Source organism: Monodon monoceros, unplaced genomic scaffold (genome assembly GCF_005190385.1).
Source record: "Monodon monoceros isolate NGI ecotype Baffin Bay Population unplaced genomic scaffold, NGI_Narwhal_1 Super_Scaffold_21, whole genome shotgun sequence".
Taxonomy (NCBI): Eukaryota; Metazoa; Chordata; class Mammalia; order Artiodactyla; family Monodontidae; genus Monodon; species Monodon monoceros.
The window spans coordinates 160,885,398-160,903,694 of NW_021703778.1; the positions used below are offsets into that span (position 1 = coordinate 160,885,398).

The window sequence follows — 18,297 nt, forward strand, 5'->3', positions numbered from 1 at the left end:
GGGGCCTTGGGCTTCTGAAGCCCAGGGCCGCCCCAAGTCGGGGTATGCTGACGTCCTGTCCTCGCCCCGGACCCGGTGGGCATCTCCGGGGACTCTTCGCCGCACCTGTCCCGCGACCCTGCGCCTTTCCCCTCACCCTTCGCGTGTGGGTCTCCAGCCCCGGCCCGCCGCCGCTGGCGCGCAGGGGCCGGCGGGAGGCCGGGCGCGCCTGGGGGCGGGGCCGAGTGGCCAAGGCCCGGCCCTCGCAGCGCAGCTCAGAACGAGGCGGCCGCGGCTGAGGCGGAGGGATACCGAGCGCCGTATATATATGGCGGAGCGCAGGCTCGCACTTCGACAGTGGTGCTGGGAGTCTCGCGGACGCGGAGCCGTTACACGCAGTTGGGCGGCGGCGGCGGCGGTGGCGGCGGCGGCGGTGGCGGTGGCATAGCGCTCAGCGCTCACAGCGCCTTAGCAGCAGCAGCAGCAGCAGCAGTAGTAGCAGAGGCGCCCCTGCGGTCACAGCCCCGGCGCAGGTGCAGCCACCCTTGTTCTCTCTGCTCTTCCTCCGTTCGCTCGCACCATGGTAGGTCGGGAGTGGCAAACGCCGGCGTAGCAGCTGCCGGCCCATGATTTCTTACCCAATTTTTAGTTCAGCCTATTTTTTTCTCCTCTTTTTCTTTTTTTTGTTGGGTTTTTTTTCTTTTCTGGGTGTTACGCAGCAGGTGCGGTTTAGGATGCATTCCGGATTTGCATCTCGGTTTCCTCGGCCAGGGATCCTCATTTAAATTTTGGTGCGTCTTGGAGCTGGGATTGGCCGTGGGCTGTCCGCGGGCAGGGGCTCTGGCCCCAGCTGAATCGGAGCCATCTGCATCCACCCCCCTCCCCCAGTCCGCACCACTGCATCCAGCGCGCCGCACCCGGGCTGCCCGCAGCGCTTCGCCTCTGCCCCGGGGGGCGGGGGAGCCGGGCGGGGCCGGGCACTAGACCCTGGCTCGCAGGCAGCAGGGCGGGCGGGCAGCGGAGAATGAATGGGCCGGAGCGAGCCGGTGGCGCACGTTGCTCCTGCCGGGATGTGGGGGGCGCCGTCAGCCTTCCCCCAACACTGCTGTCCCCGCTGGGCGCTCTCTCCCGGCGCTCTTTCCTCCTCCCTCCCGGGGGGCGCGGCGCGGGCGTGGGCTGGGAAGGAAGGAGCCGGGGAAGGGTGGGGTGGGGGCAGGAAGGCGCGGGGTGGGGGGCGGAGAGGGCGGAAGCGGCGGGCCGGCCGCCCTGAACCCGGGCGGGGCCCTGCGGTGTGGCCGGGGCTCGTGTCTCCCGGGTTCGCCCCCCTGCAGCCCCCCACCCTGTGCGGCAGTAAAGGCGTGCGTGAGCCTTGGTACACCAGGAGGTCCCTTCCCGAGGGAGGCGCTCGGCTCGCGCTAATTGGGGCGGGGGAGGAGGGAGCTGGCGCGCGGCTCGGCTTCCAGCAGAGACGCAAAGTTTCTGCTCTGGGAGGCGGTGGCGGCGCGGCGGGCTCGCCGCCTCGGGGAGCAGAAGCGGGTGGGGGGCGCGGGGCGGACTGGGCCTCCGCCTGCCGCGCAGCCGGGGGGTGGGGTTGGGGGTGGGAGTGGGGGTCTCCCTGGCCTGGGAGGGCGGCGCCCCCTTGAACCCGCCTGCACTGGGGGCTCGCTCCCCTGCCCGGCCCTTCGCCCGGCGTTTTCTCTGCCCCGCGCCACTTCCCAGTCCGAAGGGAGATGCCCTCCACGTTTCCGCTTTCTCTGCAGCCTCTAGATTGCCAGATGCGGCTGTGCGCCTCGCTGGCTGTTTTCCATAGCCCCTTTCCTCTCTCGGCGGGCAGGGCTGACATCACCCACAGCGTTTTCTGGCTTGGCGGGGTGGGGAGGTGGCTCCCGGCAGGTTCAGCGCACCTTCGCCCCCAAGGCCAGCGCGGTCCGGTGGTCGGCGTGTATTTCTTTGTCGAGGAAGGCTGATGCTCTCGATAACCACTCTAATGCGAGAATTTTGCGGCGAGGTGAGACTGTCTCCACGGTGAGGTGACAGCTTCTCTTGCGAGGTGTGGCAGCGCTTCCTGTTGTGCAAGACAGACATTGCCCTGGCATTACGTAAATCATCGTGTCTCCTTCATTCGGTATAAAGAAGACCAACGTGCTATGTCTGGGTTAGAAAGGAAGGAAGACCCAGTTCTAATTTGAAAACATAAGTGTCTGATATAAATCAGTATATTGGAACATCATTCCTATTGTGAAAGTTTTCACTTATGAGTTAGAATAAACTTAATGCCGTCAGCTTTCTAATAGGACTTATTCTGGAACTGGCTTCATTAGGCGTCCTTCATTAATATAAAAATACATATTAGCTCTCCTTGAGATCTCGAATTCCCCTGGCTGGAGGCACAGGTTCAGTGTTGCCGAGGCCAAATAATGCAAGTGAGAATTACCTTCGTGGCCGTTACCACCTCTAGTCAAGTATTTCTATTATGAGCAGCTCTTACGTCATCCATAAAGTAGGTAAATATTCTCTAACAAAGTTAATAGTTCCTCTCCAAAACAGGGAGGGCACAGTCTCATAATTATTATGTAGCTTCTTTGTACTTAATTTTTGCAGTTTTCTAACAGCTCAGCTGTAGGACAGTTCCATTTTTTCCTGCCTCCTGAATCAGGATAATTTGACCAAGGGCATTTAGCTGTTCTAAATTTTAGGCTTTTAACAAATAGCTGCCTAATTTAAATGATTGGAAAGCACTTGTTACATGGAAATGAAGTTGGTAGGATAACCCATTGCTGTATATTTTTTTCCATTGAATTGTATCTCATAAAATAGATATAAAAGCCTGTTAATCCAACCCAATGACATTATGTAACGCCAGTTTGGAGATTTGGAGTGCCTGCAGCAATGCGCAAGGTGCACTAAAAGTCTGCCCCTGGACCCAATCCTGGCTGCGGTGACAGCAGCAGCAGGCTGGGTCCCTTCTTGGATGGAAGCGGGGACTGTGGCACCCCTGGTGCAGTAGGTGGCGCTCTTCTTTCTCAGAGCCTGCCCCTGCAGCCGATGCAGTGGGCCTTTTGCCACTAGAGGTGCCATTTTTCAAACTATGAACTGACCCTTCCTAGTTAGACTGCAGAGCGTATAGCCATAGGCCCAGAGAAGAAAACCCGAAATGAGATGTTGTCACTTCCTTTGCCATCCTTTGTTTTTAAAATAGCGTAAAGGGTTCCCTTTATTCTAATTGTTTTTATTAAATGACTTTGCTGAAGTTTTCAAACAGCTGATTTTTTTTTTGAGATTGATTTTTGAAAGATCACTATTAAAAGTGTAATTGGAAAAACCATGTTGACCTCGATCAAACTCTGGTGGATTGAATTATAACCTTTTCTTTTTCTATGTAGGCTGATCAGCTGACCGAAGAACAGATTGCTGGTAAGTTGATGACTGCAGGGAGTTTCAGTAGACCGGAACTAGGCAGACTCAGTTCTGGTGACTCCTCTGTCCCCTCCCCCTATAGTCTGAGCAGGTTTCTAAGAATTTACTTAAATGAAAACGATAAGCAGAGATATTTAGGTCAAGTGTTACTCCTTGTCAGCATTTTGGAGATAATGAGAAAGGAGGTAGAACTAAGAATACCCACTTATTATACTCTGGAGTATTTGACTATGCTTCACGGTGTGCCAGGCTTTGTATATAATGAGATTGCATGGAGCCTGCTATAAAAATGTAGCAAAAATGTAGTTTAGAATTCTTATGCCATAGGTCTTTTAGTAATTCACCATGAAAGCTTGTACTTGCTATTCTAAATGGGAACGGGTGGAAATAAGTGTCAGAACCACTGTAATAATTGGGAAGGGAATGGTTTAGTTTAGATTTTAGCTTTTAATATTCCCTGGAGAACTTTTTTTTTTTTTTTTGCGGTACGCAGTCCTCTTACTGTTGTGGCCTCTCCCGTTGCGGAGCACAGGCTCAGCGGACATGGCTTACGGGCCCAGCCGCTCCATGGCATGTGGGATCTTCCCGGACTGGGGCACGAACCCGTGTCCCCTGCATCGGCAGGCGGACTCTCAACCACTGCGCCACCAGGGAAGCCCCTGGAGGACTTTTTTGAGATGGTTTCTCTTTAGGAAACCAGGAATGCCTTTGAAATACTCTGAATGCCATGTAGAGAGAACACACTGGTTACGTGGGATTGTACATTTCTGGTAACCACCTCTTCCTACGGCTGTGAAACGGGGAGTTCTTGTGGCTGTAGAAATTTAACAGGAAGGGACCATAAAGGAACATGTGGACCAATCTTCACTTGTCAGATTGGACTTAGGACTAAATTAAGTGTGTTGAAGCTTAGCCTTCTTTATGTGAGAATATTGTGGCTTTATGGAACTGGTTACCAGGAATGACGTTTGCTCTATGGACTACTGTGTGAAGGCCAGTCCAACAGAACTGCTGTGATCTTTGTTTCAGCAGATAAAGAGCAGGCAGTTTCTCTTAACTTGCACAACTTGGATGGCTTGCTTTGGCAAGTTAAGGAAAGGGCGTGCTGTGGCTGGGTTGGGTGGAGACATTCATTCTAAAAGGTAAACTTTTGTTTTCAGAATTCAAGGAAGCTTTCTCCCTATTTGACAAAGATGGCGATGGCACCATCACAACAAAGGAACTTGGAACTGTCATGAGGTCACTGGGTCAGAACCCAACAGAAGCCGAATTGCAGGATATGATCAACGAAGTGGATGCTGATGGTAAGGGCTTTAGAACTATGAACGAATGCCAGCGTTGTGTAATTCAAGTTCAGACATTAAAGATTGTCTTTCAGGTCCCCAGATCAAGGCAAACGTGCAAAGATCCCTTCTGTGGTTTCCTTACAGCCACTGACAATTAAAATAGAAGATTACGGGCCTGCCTTTCGCCCTGCTCACTGTCTAGAATATTTCCTGGATCGGATCACAGTATTGTTCTTTTCCACTCGCCATGACCTGCAGCTCAGTCTTTTATCAACTGGCCCATGAGTCTGCACTGAGTCCTATGGGGAAAGTAAAAATAAATAGCCGTAGACCTTTTAAAAAAGCTTATTGTCTCTAAGAGGAGAAAAAACCCAAGTGAGGTAGGGGAAGAGCATTCTCAGATGTTAACATGTGGAAGTGAGTACAGTGTGAGCTGTCAGTATGGTTGTTGTTTTTTTTTTTTTTTTTGCGGTAGGCGGGCCTCTCACTGTTGTGGCCTCTCCCGTTGCGGAGCACAGGCTCCGGACGCGCAGGCTCAGCGGCCATGGCTCACGGTCCCAGCCGCTCCGTGGCATGTGGGATCTTCCCGGACCGGGGCATGAACCCGTGTCCCCTGCATCGGCAGGCGGACTCTCAACCACTGCGCCACCAGGGAAGCCCTGTCAGTGTGTTTATTGAAGAGGATTTTGAGGATCATTGAGGCTTGGAGGTGGGATGCATGATGATTGTAGGGAGTAGATTTATAGAAGCTAGTAGAAGGATGTGGAGCCAGAAGGGACAAGCAATAACCCCTCCAGCAGTTGGTCACCATTTGGTTGTTCGTTCCTCTGGACTCCAGAACAGTGGACAGTAGACCTTTTATTGGGCACTTCTATCAGTAAGTCGTTTTTGATCACCCCCCCCCAAAGAAAACACGTTTTTTGGAAATAATATCAATTAAATTAATAATTTTAATTTATTTAATAAACTGAAGTAAATTAATCAAATCTACAGACATTGTAGAACATTAGTAAATTTTGAAAAGAGGTAGGAATAAACAATTTGGATCTAGACTACTTTCTTGATGATTGGCATGATAGTAGCCATTTAAAAATATGTCATAAGGTGATAAAATGGAATTACACTTCTCTGGTCATACACATTTAGAAGCAGGGGTTTTGGGTCAGCTCTTTAACAATGGTTTTACCCCATTTGAACTACTTCTAAAGACTGTTTTCATCTTAGTAATTTGGAAAAAGAGGTTTTTCATAGTTCCGTCTCGTTTGACTGCTGAGGGTGATCAGCCATCTGGGAACGTGGGGTGGCGCTCTCATGTTTTGTGTAAGCCCCGGGGAAACTGCTTGGGGACTGGCAAAGTGTATTAGGCCCTCGGGTTTTATGGAACAAGGTGGGGAAAGTTGTCTCAAGGTATAGAATCTGGTACTCACAATGAATAAATATGATGCCTAAGGACATGGCCGTGTGGCTGTAAGAGAGCATTTCAAATAATTTTGTCTTCCGTGAATGTCAATAATGTTTAAAAATTTTGGAGGCTAAATAGATTTGAAGGAATCTCTGAATTATTATTTTGATTTAAAGGTACTGGTGAAAATGAGTGACTTAACGTAAGGCTTTTTTCTTCTAATTTAATTTTTGTTTTTGTTTAGTTCAAGTAACACTGTTGATCTGGTGACTTGTCTTTGGGGTGTTCATTGAGCTGTTGGTTTTAAAGGAGGAGTTGTTTGGAATACTGGCCATAAAACAGATTCTTCTGACAGTTTCCTGAATGTTAATAGTCTGAGCTGAGAAAACACTTTTGCCCTTAATGGGAAATAAAGATACTGAGTTGGGGAGAAAATGATTAGGTGACTTACCATAATGTGGCTGAGAAATGCCTCCTGGAGAAGACTTTGCAACACTTTATGGTCCCTGGCATAACAAAGTCAACTTTTTTCCCGCTCATAATCCTTTTCTTTCCTAAAAACATTGTGTATCCTGGTGGCCCAATTATGGACCTTCACCAGCATCGCTAGTGCAGGCAGAGCTAGATCCGAGTGACCTCCCTAACTCTGGGGAAGGCAAACTCAGGTGCCTCCCTTGGGAGTAGAAAGATTCAGCTTGCACTGCTATGGGCTTTTTTTCCTCTTGAACTGTACAAAACCTTCAGTGGCCAAGAGTCTGTATGCGCATTTTCCTTTGCATCATTAAGTGCTATCCTGGGCACTGATCACTGGTTTGAATTATGTGAGTCACATGAAATTGCCCTGTGAAGTATTTGAATAGTTTAAACCTAAGATGGCTGAACATAATAAAACAATTTACCAGTTTGTCCTAGCAAATGCTTACTGTTCTATAAAGTGGTTCTAAAACTATCACTCCAGGGTAGCGTCACTGGAGCGCTTATTTTACATGAGCTTTTGTTTTTTTATTTGAGGTAATGGCACCATTGATTTCCCAGAATTTTTGACTATGATGGCTAGAAAAATGAAAGATACAGACAGTGAAGAAGAAATCCGCGAGGCATTCCGAGTCTTTGACAAGGTAACCCTGCGTCTGCATTGCAGACTGTACTTAAATATGGCTTTCTGGCTGTCATTTCTAAAAGCTTTAACGTTCTGTTCTAGTTAGAACACTTACCTAACTGCCTGAGCCTCTGTAATCTCATTTTCAGATATCCTGACTTATCGTAGTAACCTTATCAGATGCGAGTAAACGTAATAAATAGTAGAGAGATTTTGAACCAAGTTTCTTGATTGTGACTTTCAATTTCTGTTTGCTTTTCAAAAGCCCCTGCAGTGTCTGCATTGGCTGACGGCATGTGTTTAGTGGGTAGACGTGGGAACTGGAGATGGAGAACTGCCGACGTACACACAGTTGGCAGTAACTTGAGGGGCTTAATTAAGTCAAAGGCCTACTTGCCCACACCGAACCACTAGGAGTCCCTACCAGTAACAGTTGCTGAATGTTCACAGGATGGCAATGGCTACATCAGTGCTGCAGAGCTGCGTCACGTCATGACGAACTTAGGAGAAAAACTAACCGACGAAGAAGTAGATGAAATGATCAGAGAAGCAGATATCGATGGAGACGGACAAGTCAACTACGAAGGTAGCACACCCAGCTGCCGTAGCTTAGCTTACGGCTTTCCCTTTAGGGTCTATAAACAAGTGAGCTACTCGAACTAGATTTTTTTTTTTTTTTTTTCTTTTTCCTTATGCAGAGTAGAGATGTTATGTTCATTAAGGCTGCTTTTGAAGATAACCGAAAGTTACGATTATTTGTCTTTTCAGAGTTCGTACAGATGATGACTGCAAAATGAAGACCTACTTTCAACTCCTTTTCTCCCCCCTCTAGAAGAATCAAATTGATCTTTTACTTACCTCTTGCAAAAAAAAAAAAAAAAAAATTCATTTACTCATTCTGTTTCTATATAGCAAAACTGAATGTCAAGAGTACCTTCTGTCCACACACACACAAAATCTGCATGTATCGATTGGTGGTCCTGTCCCCTAAAGATCAAGCTACATCAGTTTTCCGATATAAATACTTGTCCTACCTTAATGATAAGGAAGCACTTAGTGGACACCTGGCAGGTCCGTCCGCTCATGGTTAATACACTGTCCGGGCTGGCCAGTTTTTCATGCATGCAGCTTGACAGTTGAGCGCAGTCAGGCGTTTGTATTAAAAATGAAAAACAAAAAAACAAATTCAAAGCCTATTCAAAGGGGCTCTAGTTCAATTTGTTACCATAAATCGTCATAGCTGGTTTACTGAAAACAGACATTGAAGATTGGTTTACCTCAGGATGCTGTGGAAGAGAAACTGTCCAGGCATAGCCCCACTAGCAGGATGGCCCTCTTGTAACTCCCCCGTGCCCCTACCTGTCATGACCGGGACACACCCTGGTGGCATGCCCACGTGTGTTGGTTTAGCCTTGTCTGCATTGTGCTAGAGCGGAGTGGGTGTCAGGCTATCACCATTCATACAAATTTTTAAAAACCTTTATCAAGGGAGCATCTTTGGACTCTCTGTTTTTAAAACCTTCCGAACCATGACTTGGAGCCAGCAGAGTAGGCTGTGGCTGTGGACTTCAGCACAACCATCAACATTGCTGTTCAAGAAATTACAATTTACGTCCATTCCAAGTTGTAAATGCTAGTTTTTTTTTTTCCAATAAAAAGACCATTAACTTAAAGTGGTGTTAAATGCTTTGTAAAGCTGAGATCTAAACGGGGACAAGGCAGTTGGAGGGGAGGCAAGTGTACCTTTAAATGCCCACAGCCCAGCATTGGGTTTCCCTCCCTCCCTCCCTCCTGAAATCCCGGCACCAACTGTTGAGCCTGAGACCTTGCCTAAAACCAAGCAGATACCGATTGCTTCATCTTATTTATGGACATGTAGGTCTACTTGTATTTTCACTGCGGGGGGAGGGGGGAAAGTGAATTATGGTAACTTAATGATTATTCAGGCAGTAGAGCTCTAAATGAAGGAAAAAAACCACTTTCTCTCAAGCATGTATTTAGGGGTTCTTATCAATTGTGCTGCTGATTACCTGTTTTATGTAACTACTTGAGACCATCTGTGCAAAAGACATGATTTAGTGTGTCTGTAATTCAATCCTCGCTGTGTGTGGTAGAAGCAGTCACTTTTCTAAGCCAGGCTTTTCATGCCTAAAAGACACTACCAGTCACCTTTTGATTCACAGTTTTTAATTTATGATTATACTTACCTTAGACTCCGTTTACTTTTTTTTTTTTTTTTTTTAGGTTGACTTGACTTTGCTTCCCCACCCCCCAAGTAGAACTAATGCTAGCTCCCAAGTTGAAAGTAAAACTCCCAGCCCAGAGGGAATTTTGTGTTTCTTTATAAACCTGTAACCAAAACTCAGAGATGCTGGTACTGGTCTTTGCAGTGGGATTGGTTTGCTTAAAAGCTCCCTAAAAGGCGTTTGGATTCAGTGCAGGCCTCTTTTTTTTTTTTTTTTTTTTTTTAGTGCAGGCCTCTTTTTGAAGTGAAGGCTGGATGTGCATTTTTCAGGGTGTTAACTTGGTTGTATCTTATTAGCGAGGAGATTTGGATTTTGAGTGTTTCTGTGAGAAGTTTTACTTTGCCAGGGAACAGCGGCAGGCTGCTAGGGAGGCAGTGAGAAGCTCTTGGCAGCCAAATGGGTGCATTCGGGGCTGTTTTATGGAGACCCTCAGCTTCTCCCTCTCCTACTTCTTGTCTCTCTGGCACTTTGCAGCTCTTTAGTTTTCCCGCCAGAGGGGTGGGTCAGAGCAGTGGAGAGGAGCCTGCCCATCTGCCTTTGGTGCTGGTCCTTAGACCCGGTGGCTGGAAGAAGAGAGGTTGACGTCATGAGCTGGGCTTGGCTTTCACAACTCCTTGAATCTGGAAGGAACATCTCAGAATACCTCGGGGGTTTTCTTCTGGTGAGACAGGACTGGGGTTTCTCCTTCGAGTAAGTTAATAACCTGGATGTTTCTTGCAGGGAGGTCGAGTAGCCTGACTGTTGACCCACTCTCAGGCCTGTGGCCGATGACCTCCTGGTAGTTTTAAAAAGGGTTGAGGGCGATTTGGCTTGTTTTTCGGAAACTTTGCCTTCTATCTTACCCTTTGACCAAGTTTTTTTCTAGAAGCTGGGTGGACTCCATGTTAGCGGTCCTGCAGTCTTTCCTAAAAGACTACTCTTGAAACCAGATTCTTGAATGGCCCGGATCCTGTGCGGGAACCAGAAACCTTTCCCCCAGGGGATGCTGAGTTCCACTTTGGTGCGCAGGGAACTCAGTCCAGTCCACTGTAGCCTTTCTCTCTGGCCTTTGAGGGGGACGACCAGCCCAGGGGTTGAGTGTTTGCAGTCTGCAGGAGTTTGTGAGAGGAAATAGCTGGATGAGGTGGCAGTACTGTGAAAGTTGGTCAGCACCTTCCTGTAAACTCTTGCCCTACTTCTAACTGCTCTATAAATATATATATATATATACACACATATATAAAGTGACTAGTTTAACTGGCATCCCGCAGGAGCCTGAGACTTGCCATAAAATACTGCTGAGTCCTTGGCATATACTTTCATAGTTTTGTTCTCCATCTGTTCGGGGTAGGTGTCAAGCAAGGTAAATGTATCTTGATATTTCAGATGGACTTTTGATGTACTGTTGCCAAGGAAGGTTTTTTTCTGATTTTTTGACAAACGAATTTTTGCACACTTTAAATTGGTGTCTTTCGGCAACTTAAAACACATTGAAAATTAGCTACTGTACATATTTTTATATTCTCTTTATAAATGCATGTCTGACTGTACTTGTAACCATATTGTAACACGTGGCCGCCCAGTAGGCCTCGTGCTGCTGTGGCCCCGTCGGAGTAGCAGCATATTAGCAGCCCCTCAGCATACTGGGAACTTCTTCCTAAACAAAGAATGTAAATTTGGTCAAGTCTGCTCTTGGTTCATTCAATTATTTTTAACATTTGAATTAATTATTGTATATCCTAAATACATTTATCCTTTTGGCAGTGACTAGAGTCCACGAATGTGTCTTAATCTATCCCTTCAGCTGGCGGTTACTATTATCTTTTTTGATCCCTTGAAGTTACCCTGTAGGAGACAGAAATTCTTTGCTGTCTGTATTCCTCAGAGTGAGAAGGTAGTGGCATGGGTGGAGTGTGTGTTCTTTCTCCAAATCTATTATAATGTTCATTAAACATGTCTGTAGCAAAGATGGTGGTAGTTCTTTTGTTACCGAAGTCACCCTTCACCGTGGCGATTTGCAAAGGAGATGTACTTGAACGTTTCTGTAAATCGTGAGGTGAGCTGTTTGGAGATTTAACCACCTCTCTGATGGGGGACCAACTCTATGGAAATTGTAAATAAGTTCTATTTATAAACCTGGCACTGTATTCAATAAACATTTCTGCAGCCTTTCATCTCTAACTGCGAACTCTGTAGGTTTTTAGCTCGCAATCCTTTCCATTCCTTTTGCTCAATGAACAAGCCTCACCTGCCCTCAGATGTGATTCCACCTGGGCCCTAGCGTGGTAGGGGAGGGACCAGAAACACCACAGACACATCCCACTATGGCCGTACCCTGGTTTTAAAGTTTAGGTGGCAATAGCTGACGTTTTAACACAATCTCTTGGCATATTAATGTATCTGTGTTTGCCTTATGTGGAAAATTCACACCGTAAAAAGATTCATTCCTCTTTAACTTCAAGGTTAATCCAAGTCTCTTTAGGAACTGTGTGAAGAAGTACACTTTAAACATTAGATGGGAATTTAGATACTAGATGGGAATTTAACATTACGTAAGCACATGCCTCTGCCCATGTCCAGAGCAGGGCAGTGGAGGCTACAGCTTCCATGCAGAACCTTGGAGTTGAAACCTTGCCCTTAATCAGTGCCATCCCAGACCCTGGTTTCTAGACAAGGTTCTCTAGCAGGAAAGGCCATCTCCTGGCTGCCACCTGTGTTTCCAGAAGGATCTTCCCAGACTGCCTTGCCCATTTCCTTTCTTCCCACTGCACAGAAGCACAAGAGGGCTGAGAAGAACGGGAATGATCACAGGGTAAGCCCCTGCTTTGGCCAGAGGGCTTGAGACACAGCCAGCCCCTCGTCTACAAGGATGGAGACACCACCGTGGGGACAGAGCCCTCTGCTGAGACTTTAGGCCCGGCTCCTAGTTTTGCTTCTGTCCTTCTGTAGCCATGGACAGGTTCTTTACCCCTCTACACCTCAGTTAAAATCAGATTATTGGACGAGGTACATTCTACCTGTGGCTTTCTAGTATTGTGACCAACCCAGCTTGGCGTCACTTGGTGTTTAAATTGAAATTGCAGCCTAAAGGGTGGGAGGCAAAAGAGTGTAGGTATGCTGTACACTTGGAGATGACAAATGGCATTTTAAAAGTCTCAGCAGCTCCCTGTTGGGGGTGGAGCGGAGGGTAAGCTTGCTCTTAACACTGTGATGTAATACTGGAACGGGGGTCAAAGAAACCGATCATGAAGTGACTTCCATCCTCCTGGCAGCACAGAAATAGGAAGCTACCATTCACTGCCTGCAGGAGATTCAGTCCAAGTGACGTCATCTAGTTTTTCAGCAGTTTTGGTTCAGGAAGAAAAACACATGCACACATTTCCGATTTGAGCTGAACTTCCCAGGGCACCGAGGGCCGGAGCGTCCAGTGACTCATGATGCCTTAGAAGGAAATCAGACTTCAAGTTTTTTTTATAGCTGCTGAGAAGCTGAGAAGCTGCTGCTTCTCTCCCACTGCCCTCAGCCCTCTGCCAGGGAGTGAGAGGAGTTCACTCGTGCTCTGGAACCCACGGGAAAGCTGACGGGAGCCCGAGGAACTGCCGGCTCTCCCATCTCACGTCTCCATCGACAATGCCGGAACTTGGGTTAAAAAAATGGTGGCACTGTCCCACATAAGAATTATTTATGTCCTGCCTGTTTGTCAGCAACTATGGGAGTGAATGTGTAATTTACATATTCAGATAGTATTTCAAATGTCACATTTTTAAGTTCTGCTTTCACTTTTACAAAGGTGAAAGGTCAGTGGTTCGGCTCCCTCTTCACTCTCTGTGAACATCCCATTCCCTTCCATAGCCTGGCAGAGGCCTGCCTCTTCCTGTTCCTCCTCTTATGGGTCCCCTGTGGTCCTATCAGAATTCTGACTACTCCTTGAGAAATGCTCACTGCCCCCAGCCAGGAACCCTTCTCTCTAGTACGGCTGGACCTGGCCCAGATTTGTCTAACACCATGAGAAACGAAGCCACCTGGTCACATCTCACCTCTTCTCTTCTTCGCCAAAGTCTTGATCTTCAACTGGAAGATGTCACACAACACCCCTGGGCTCCCACGACCTGATTCCAACTCAAGGTTGGAGACACTTCCCTAAACCCCAGAAGTGGGTGATGACCCAATGGTTGGCTAAACCCTAGTGAGCTCATCCCTTTTGGAGGGTTCTGGAGGGGAACTCAGGGTCTGAATGCAGCTGTTCAAACAGAGCAAATCCTTTAACTCAGCTTTGCAAATAACTGCCCGGCCTTCCCATTCAGGCTGCCACCTATGGCCAGGAAGGAATTCAGAGCATAGTTCTTTTGCTGTTTCTTACTGGGAGAGCCAACTCATTAGAGGAAAAAGTGAGAGTGCTGTATTCTGATTATTTGTTCTCAGGTTCAATGCCTACAACGTTCAGAGCTCAGAATTAGAGGACTTCAAAATACTGGAAGGCTCAGTATCAACCTTTTGAGGAGCTTTTGCAGGCTATTCGTAGAAACATTATTAGATACAACCACCAAGTAGCGTGCCAATGAACAATATATAACAACTTGAATAAATAAGAACTGATGCAGACATAGCATAGGAAAGTATAAAGCAAGAATTGACAAGAGTAACAAATCCATCATCATAGAGATTTTGACATAGTTACCCCAGTTATTAAGAAATCAAGTAGACAATAGTACATTTGAACCACACAATGAACAAGTTGATTTCATGTATGTATGTAGAACATGGCATCCAGCAGTTAGAGATTTCACATTACAGATGTTAACATTAATGATAATATTAATAAATCATTAAATATTATATTGATTATAGTTACAGGATAATATAATTACAAATACATAACAAATTAGTAATGATAACATAAGAAATTAATAAATAAGATTAAGTAGAGAATTAAGATTGACTACATATTAGATCATAAAGTAAACTGCAACAAACATTAAAAAAAATCTTTCATATTGACCAAGTTGCCTAATAACAATGCAACGGATAGAAAACAATTTAAAAATTACAACTTTTAATATACCCACTTAGTTTGAAAATTAAAGTCCACTTCTAATAGCATTTCTAAAAAGAAATAATATGAACATCTAGAAAATGTTTAGGACTGAATGAGAACAAAATTCTACATTCCAAAACTGTGGGATACAGCTTCAAAATTAACAGCATGAAAATGCTTATAATGGAAAAGAAGAAAGACTAAAAATAAATAAGGTAAACATCCAACTTGAGTTAGAAAAAAAAAAAAAAAGAAAAAGCCTAAAGAGAGCAGAAGTATCAAAGATACCCACAGAAATTAATGAAATACGAAACAAAGGTACAAAAAAGAAGATCAACAAAGACAAAAAGTTGGCTCTTTGAAAAGATGATTAGACACAGTATGGTAGCTTGTCAAAAAATTAAACATATAATTACCACATGATATATCAATTCCACTTCTGGGTATATACCCAAAAGAATTGAAAGCAGTGACTAAAACAGATATTTGTACACCCATGTTCATAGCAGCTTTATTTACAATAGCTAAAAGGTGGAAGGAACCCAAGTGCCCATCAGTGGGTGAATGGATCAAAAAAAAAGTGGTATATATATATATATATATATATAACAAAATATTATTCAGTCTTTAAAAAAGAAAGGAAATGCTGACATATGCTACAACATGGATGACAACAATTTGTTCTTTTGTAAGAACAAATACTATATGATTCCACTTACATGAGATCCCTAGAGTAGTCAAATTCACAGAGACAGAAGGTAGAATGGGCAGATGCAATGTGGGGGGGGGCAACGGGGAATCATTGTTTAATGGGTAAAATTTCAGTTTTGCAAGATAAAAACGCTCTAGAGATGGACGGTAGTGATGGTTGCACAGCCATGTGAATATACTTAATGCTGCTGAATTGTACACCTAAAAATTGTTAAAATGATAAATTTTGTTATGCATGTTTTACAATTGTTTTTAAAAGTCAAGCAAGTGAAGAAAATATTACAGAAAGATAATGTCATCCTGGAAGTTACTTATATTGCAGACGATGTTTTCTGTTTCATTGATTTTTTTCCCTATTATTTCACCATTAATATAATGTTTAATTATTATAGTTTTATAATAAAAGTTCATTCCTGCTGTTTCTGGTTAAAAAAGTTTAGACAAATCTCAGGCAGTGCTAATGAAAAAAATGTTAGGAGGGAATTCTCTGGTGGTCCAGTGGTTAGGACTCCACGCTTTGACTGCTGAGGGCCCGGGTTTGACCCCTAGTCGGGGAACTAAGATTCCACAAGCCGTGGAGTGCGGCCAAAAAAAAAAAAAAAAAAAAAAAGTTAGGAATAAAGTGGGAGACGTAACCACAAATAAACCAGAGATTTTTTAAAAACTGTACTGTAAAAACTTTGATGCCAATAGATATGAAAACTTAGGTAAAAGGGATAATTTCCTAGAGAACTGACTCAAGAAGTAGAAAATTTAAAACAAACTAACTATTAAAGGAATCTAATTAGTAGTTAAAAATATATCTACCTGTGCTGGATGACTGTCTAACTGTGCCCCATTCCTCCCCATGAGTGATGAGGCCTTGGTCTCATACCCTTGAGTCTAAGAGGACACTGTGACTACTTTGACCAATGGAATACACTAGAAAGGATATACTAGTTTCTGGGCCCATGCTTTTTCCAATTCTCTCCTTGGAACATTCTGGAAGCCCTGAGATCTCCATGCTGGAGAGGCCACATGTAGATGCTTCAGCAGACAGTCAGCTGGGCCAAGCCTTCCTGCCAGCTGTCCCCACTGAGGTGCCCAGTAGGCGAGGCTATCTTGGATCTTCCAGACCAGGTCATTTGCCAGCTGAATACCACTGAGTAATCTCAGTTGACCTCAGATGGAGCAGAAGAATCACCCATCTGAACCTTGCCTGAATTCCTCACCCACAAAATCAGGAGATAAAATAAAACAGTAGTTGTTTTAAGCCACTAATATTTGGGTTCATTTGTTTTGAAGTAACAGATAACAAAGCCACCACCAAAAACAGAAAACAATTCTTCCAGAGAAAGAAAACAAAACAGAAAGATTACACTGCAACTCTTTACCCATTCTTGACAAGTTCTTCCAGAAAATAAAGAGAGATTATGTTAAAACTGATTATCCACACCAGATAAGAATACAAGAAGGAAGGAAAATGACAGGCTGGTCTACTATGTACGTAGATGTAAAAATATACAAATATAATTATTAAACTCAATCCAGCAGTGTATTAAATAAAATGCATCTATGAACATGTTGGTTGTAATCCAATAACCCAATGATTATTTCACATGGAAGGAGAGAGAGTCGTACGAGGGGAAGGAAAGGCTGAACAACCTAGCCAGTGGAAAGGCAGATGCCCCGAGCTTCAGGCTTTCTGGAACTGGGGACTCCCCCTCCTCTGTCGAGCCTCTGGCCCTCTTGCTTGTGCATTGTCTTCCTTCCCCATCTTCCTCGAAGACTGGCTTTCTCTACTGTAGGCAATGTGGCTGGTACCACTTCTGAGATTTATACCCTACACTTTTAGCCAGGTAGAGACAATCTGTTTCAGTCCCAGCTCCAGCATTTTTGAGGAAGAATTCTGCTACAGTTTGCCTAAGGCACCCAATCTTGGACTATTCATCTGTGCCAGGAGGTAGACCCTGGGGAAACAACTATGCATTAATTTCTTATTGCTGCCGTAACAAGTATCATAGACTTAGCGGCTTAAAACGGGGGTCTCCAAAGCCTGGGCTGCAGACTGGTAACGGTTCACGGCCTGTTAGGAACCAGGCCACACAGTAGGAGGTGAGCGGCTGGCCAGCGAGTGACGCTTCATCTGCCGCTCCCCATCGCTCCGCATCACTCGCATTGCCGCCTGAACCATCCCTGACCCCTCCCCCCACCCCCACACCCCCAGCCCCCCACCCCCGACTGGCCTGGAAAAATTGTCTTCCATGAAATCGGTTCCTGGTGCCAAAAAGGTTGGGGACCGCTGGCTTAAAACAGCACACACTTATCTTACAGTCCTGGAGGTCAGAAGTTTGAAATCACTTTCACTGGCCTGAAATCAAGGTGTCAGCAGGACGGGCTCCTTCTGGAAGCCCTAGGAGAGAATCTGTTTCCATGCCTTTTCTAGCTTCTATAGGTCACCTGCATTCCCTGGCTCATGGCCCCTTCCTGAATCTTCAAATGTAGCATCTTAAATCTCTTTCTCTATGACCCCTGCTTCTATTGTCACATCTCCTCTGACTGTGACCCTCCTGCCTCCCTCTTATAAAGACCCTTGTGATTATATTGGGCCCATCTGGACAATCCAGGATATTCTTTCCACCTCAAGATTCTTAATCACATTTGCAAAGTCTCTTTTTCCATGTAAGGAAACATATTCACAGGTTCCAGGAATTGGATGTGGGCTTCTTTGGGGGCTATTATTCTGTCTGCCCTCTACTGTGATTGGCTTAGCTTGGATCAGGTGTTCACCTCTGGACCGATCAACCACCACTAGGAAGTTGGGCTACTCTAAAGTCAGGGCTGCTTCCACAGGAACCACAGAGATGGGGGAGTTCTCAGAAGGATGGGAACACTACACAGAGAGGATGAAAATTTTCCCCTCCGGTGGCATTGCTGTCCACTCATTACCCAAACTAGAAATGTGGGAGTCACTCATAATTCCTTTCTTCCCCCTCATGCAGTATCAATTACATTATTTTAACCAATACTTAAGTAGCACTTAGTCTGTGCCAAGCGTTGGTTTCAGCCCGTGACCCATAGTCACTCATGTAACCTCCTGTGAGATAGTTACTCTCCCAGCTCCATTTTCCAGGAGGGAAGCTGTGGCATAGAAAAGGTCCAGT

The 18,297-nt window shown here is 45.4% G+C and overlaps 1 protein-coding gene across 1 annotated transcript; it reads left to right on the plus strand.

Annotated features, from left to right (window-relative positions):
- The first annotated feature begins 318 nt into the window (after window positions 1-318).
- Window positions 319-8,856, plus strand: CALM1 (calmodulin 1). The gene is made up of 6 exons (XM_029237561.1): window positions 319-562; window positions 3,363-3,393; window positions 4,557-4,700; window positions 7,096-7,202; window positions 7,634-7,769; window positions 7,952-8,856. Exons 1-6 carry the CDS (start codon window positions 560-562, stop codon window positions 7,978-7,980), a joined length of 450 nt encoding a protein of 149 aa, XP_029093394.1. The 5' UTR covers window positions 319-559; the 3' UTR covers window positions 7,981-8,856.
- Window positions 8,857-18,297: the final 9,441 nt, after the last annotated feature.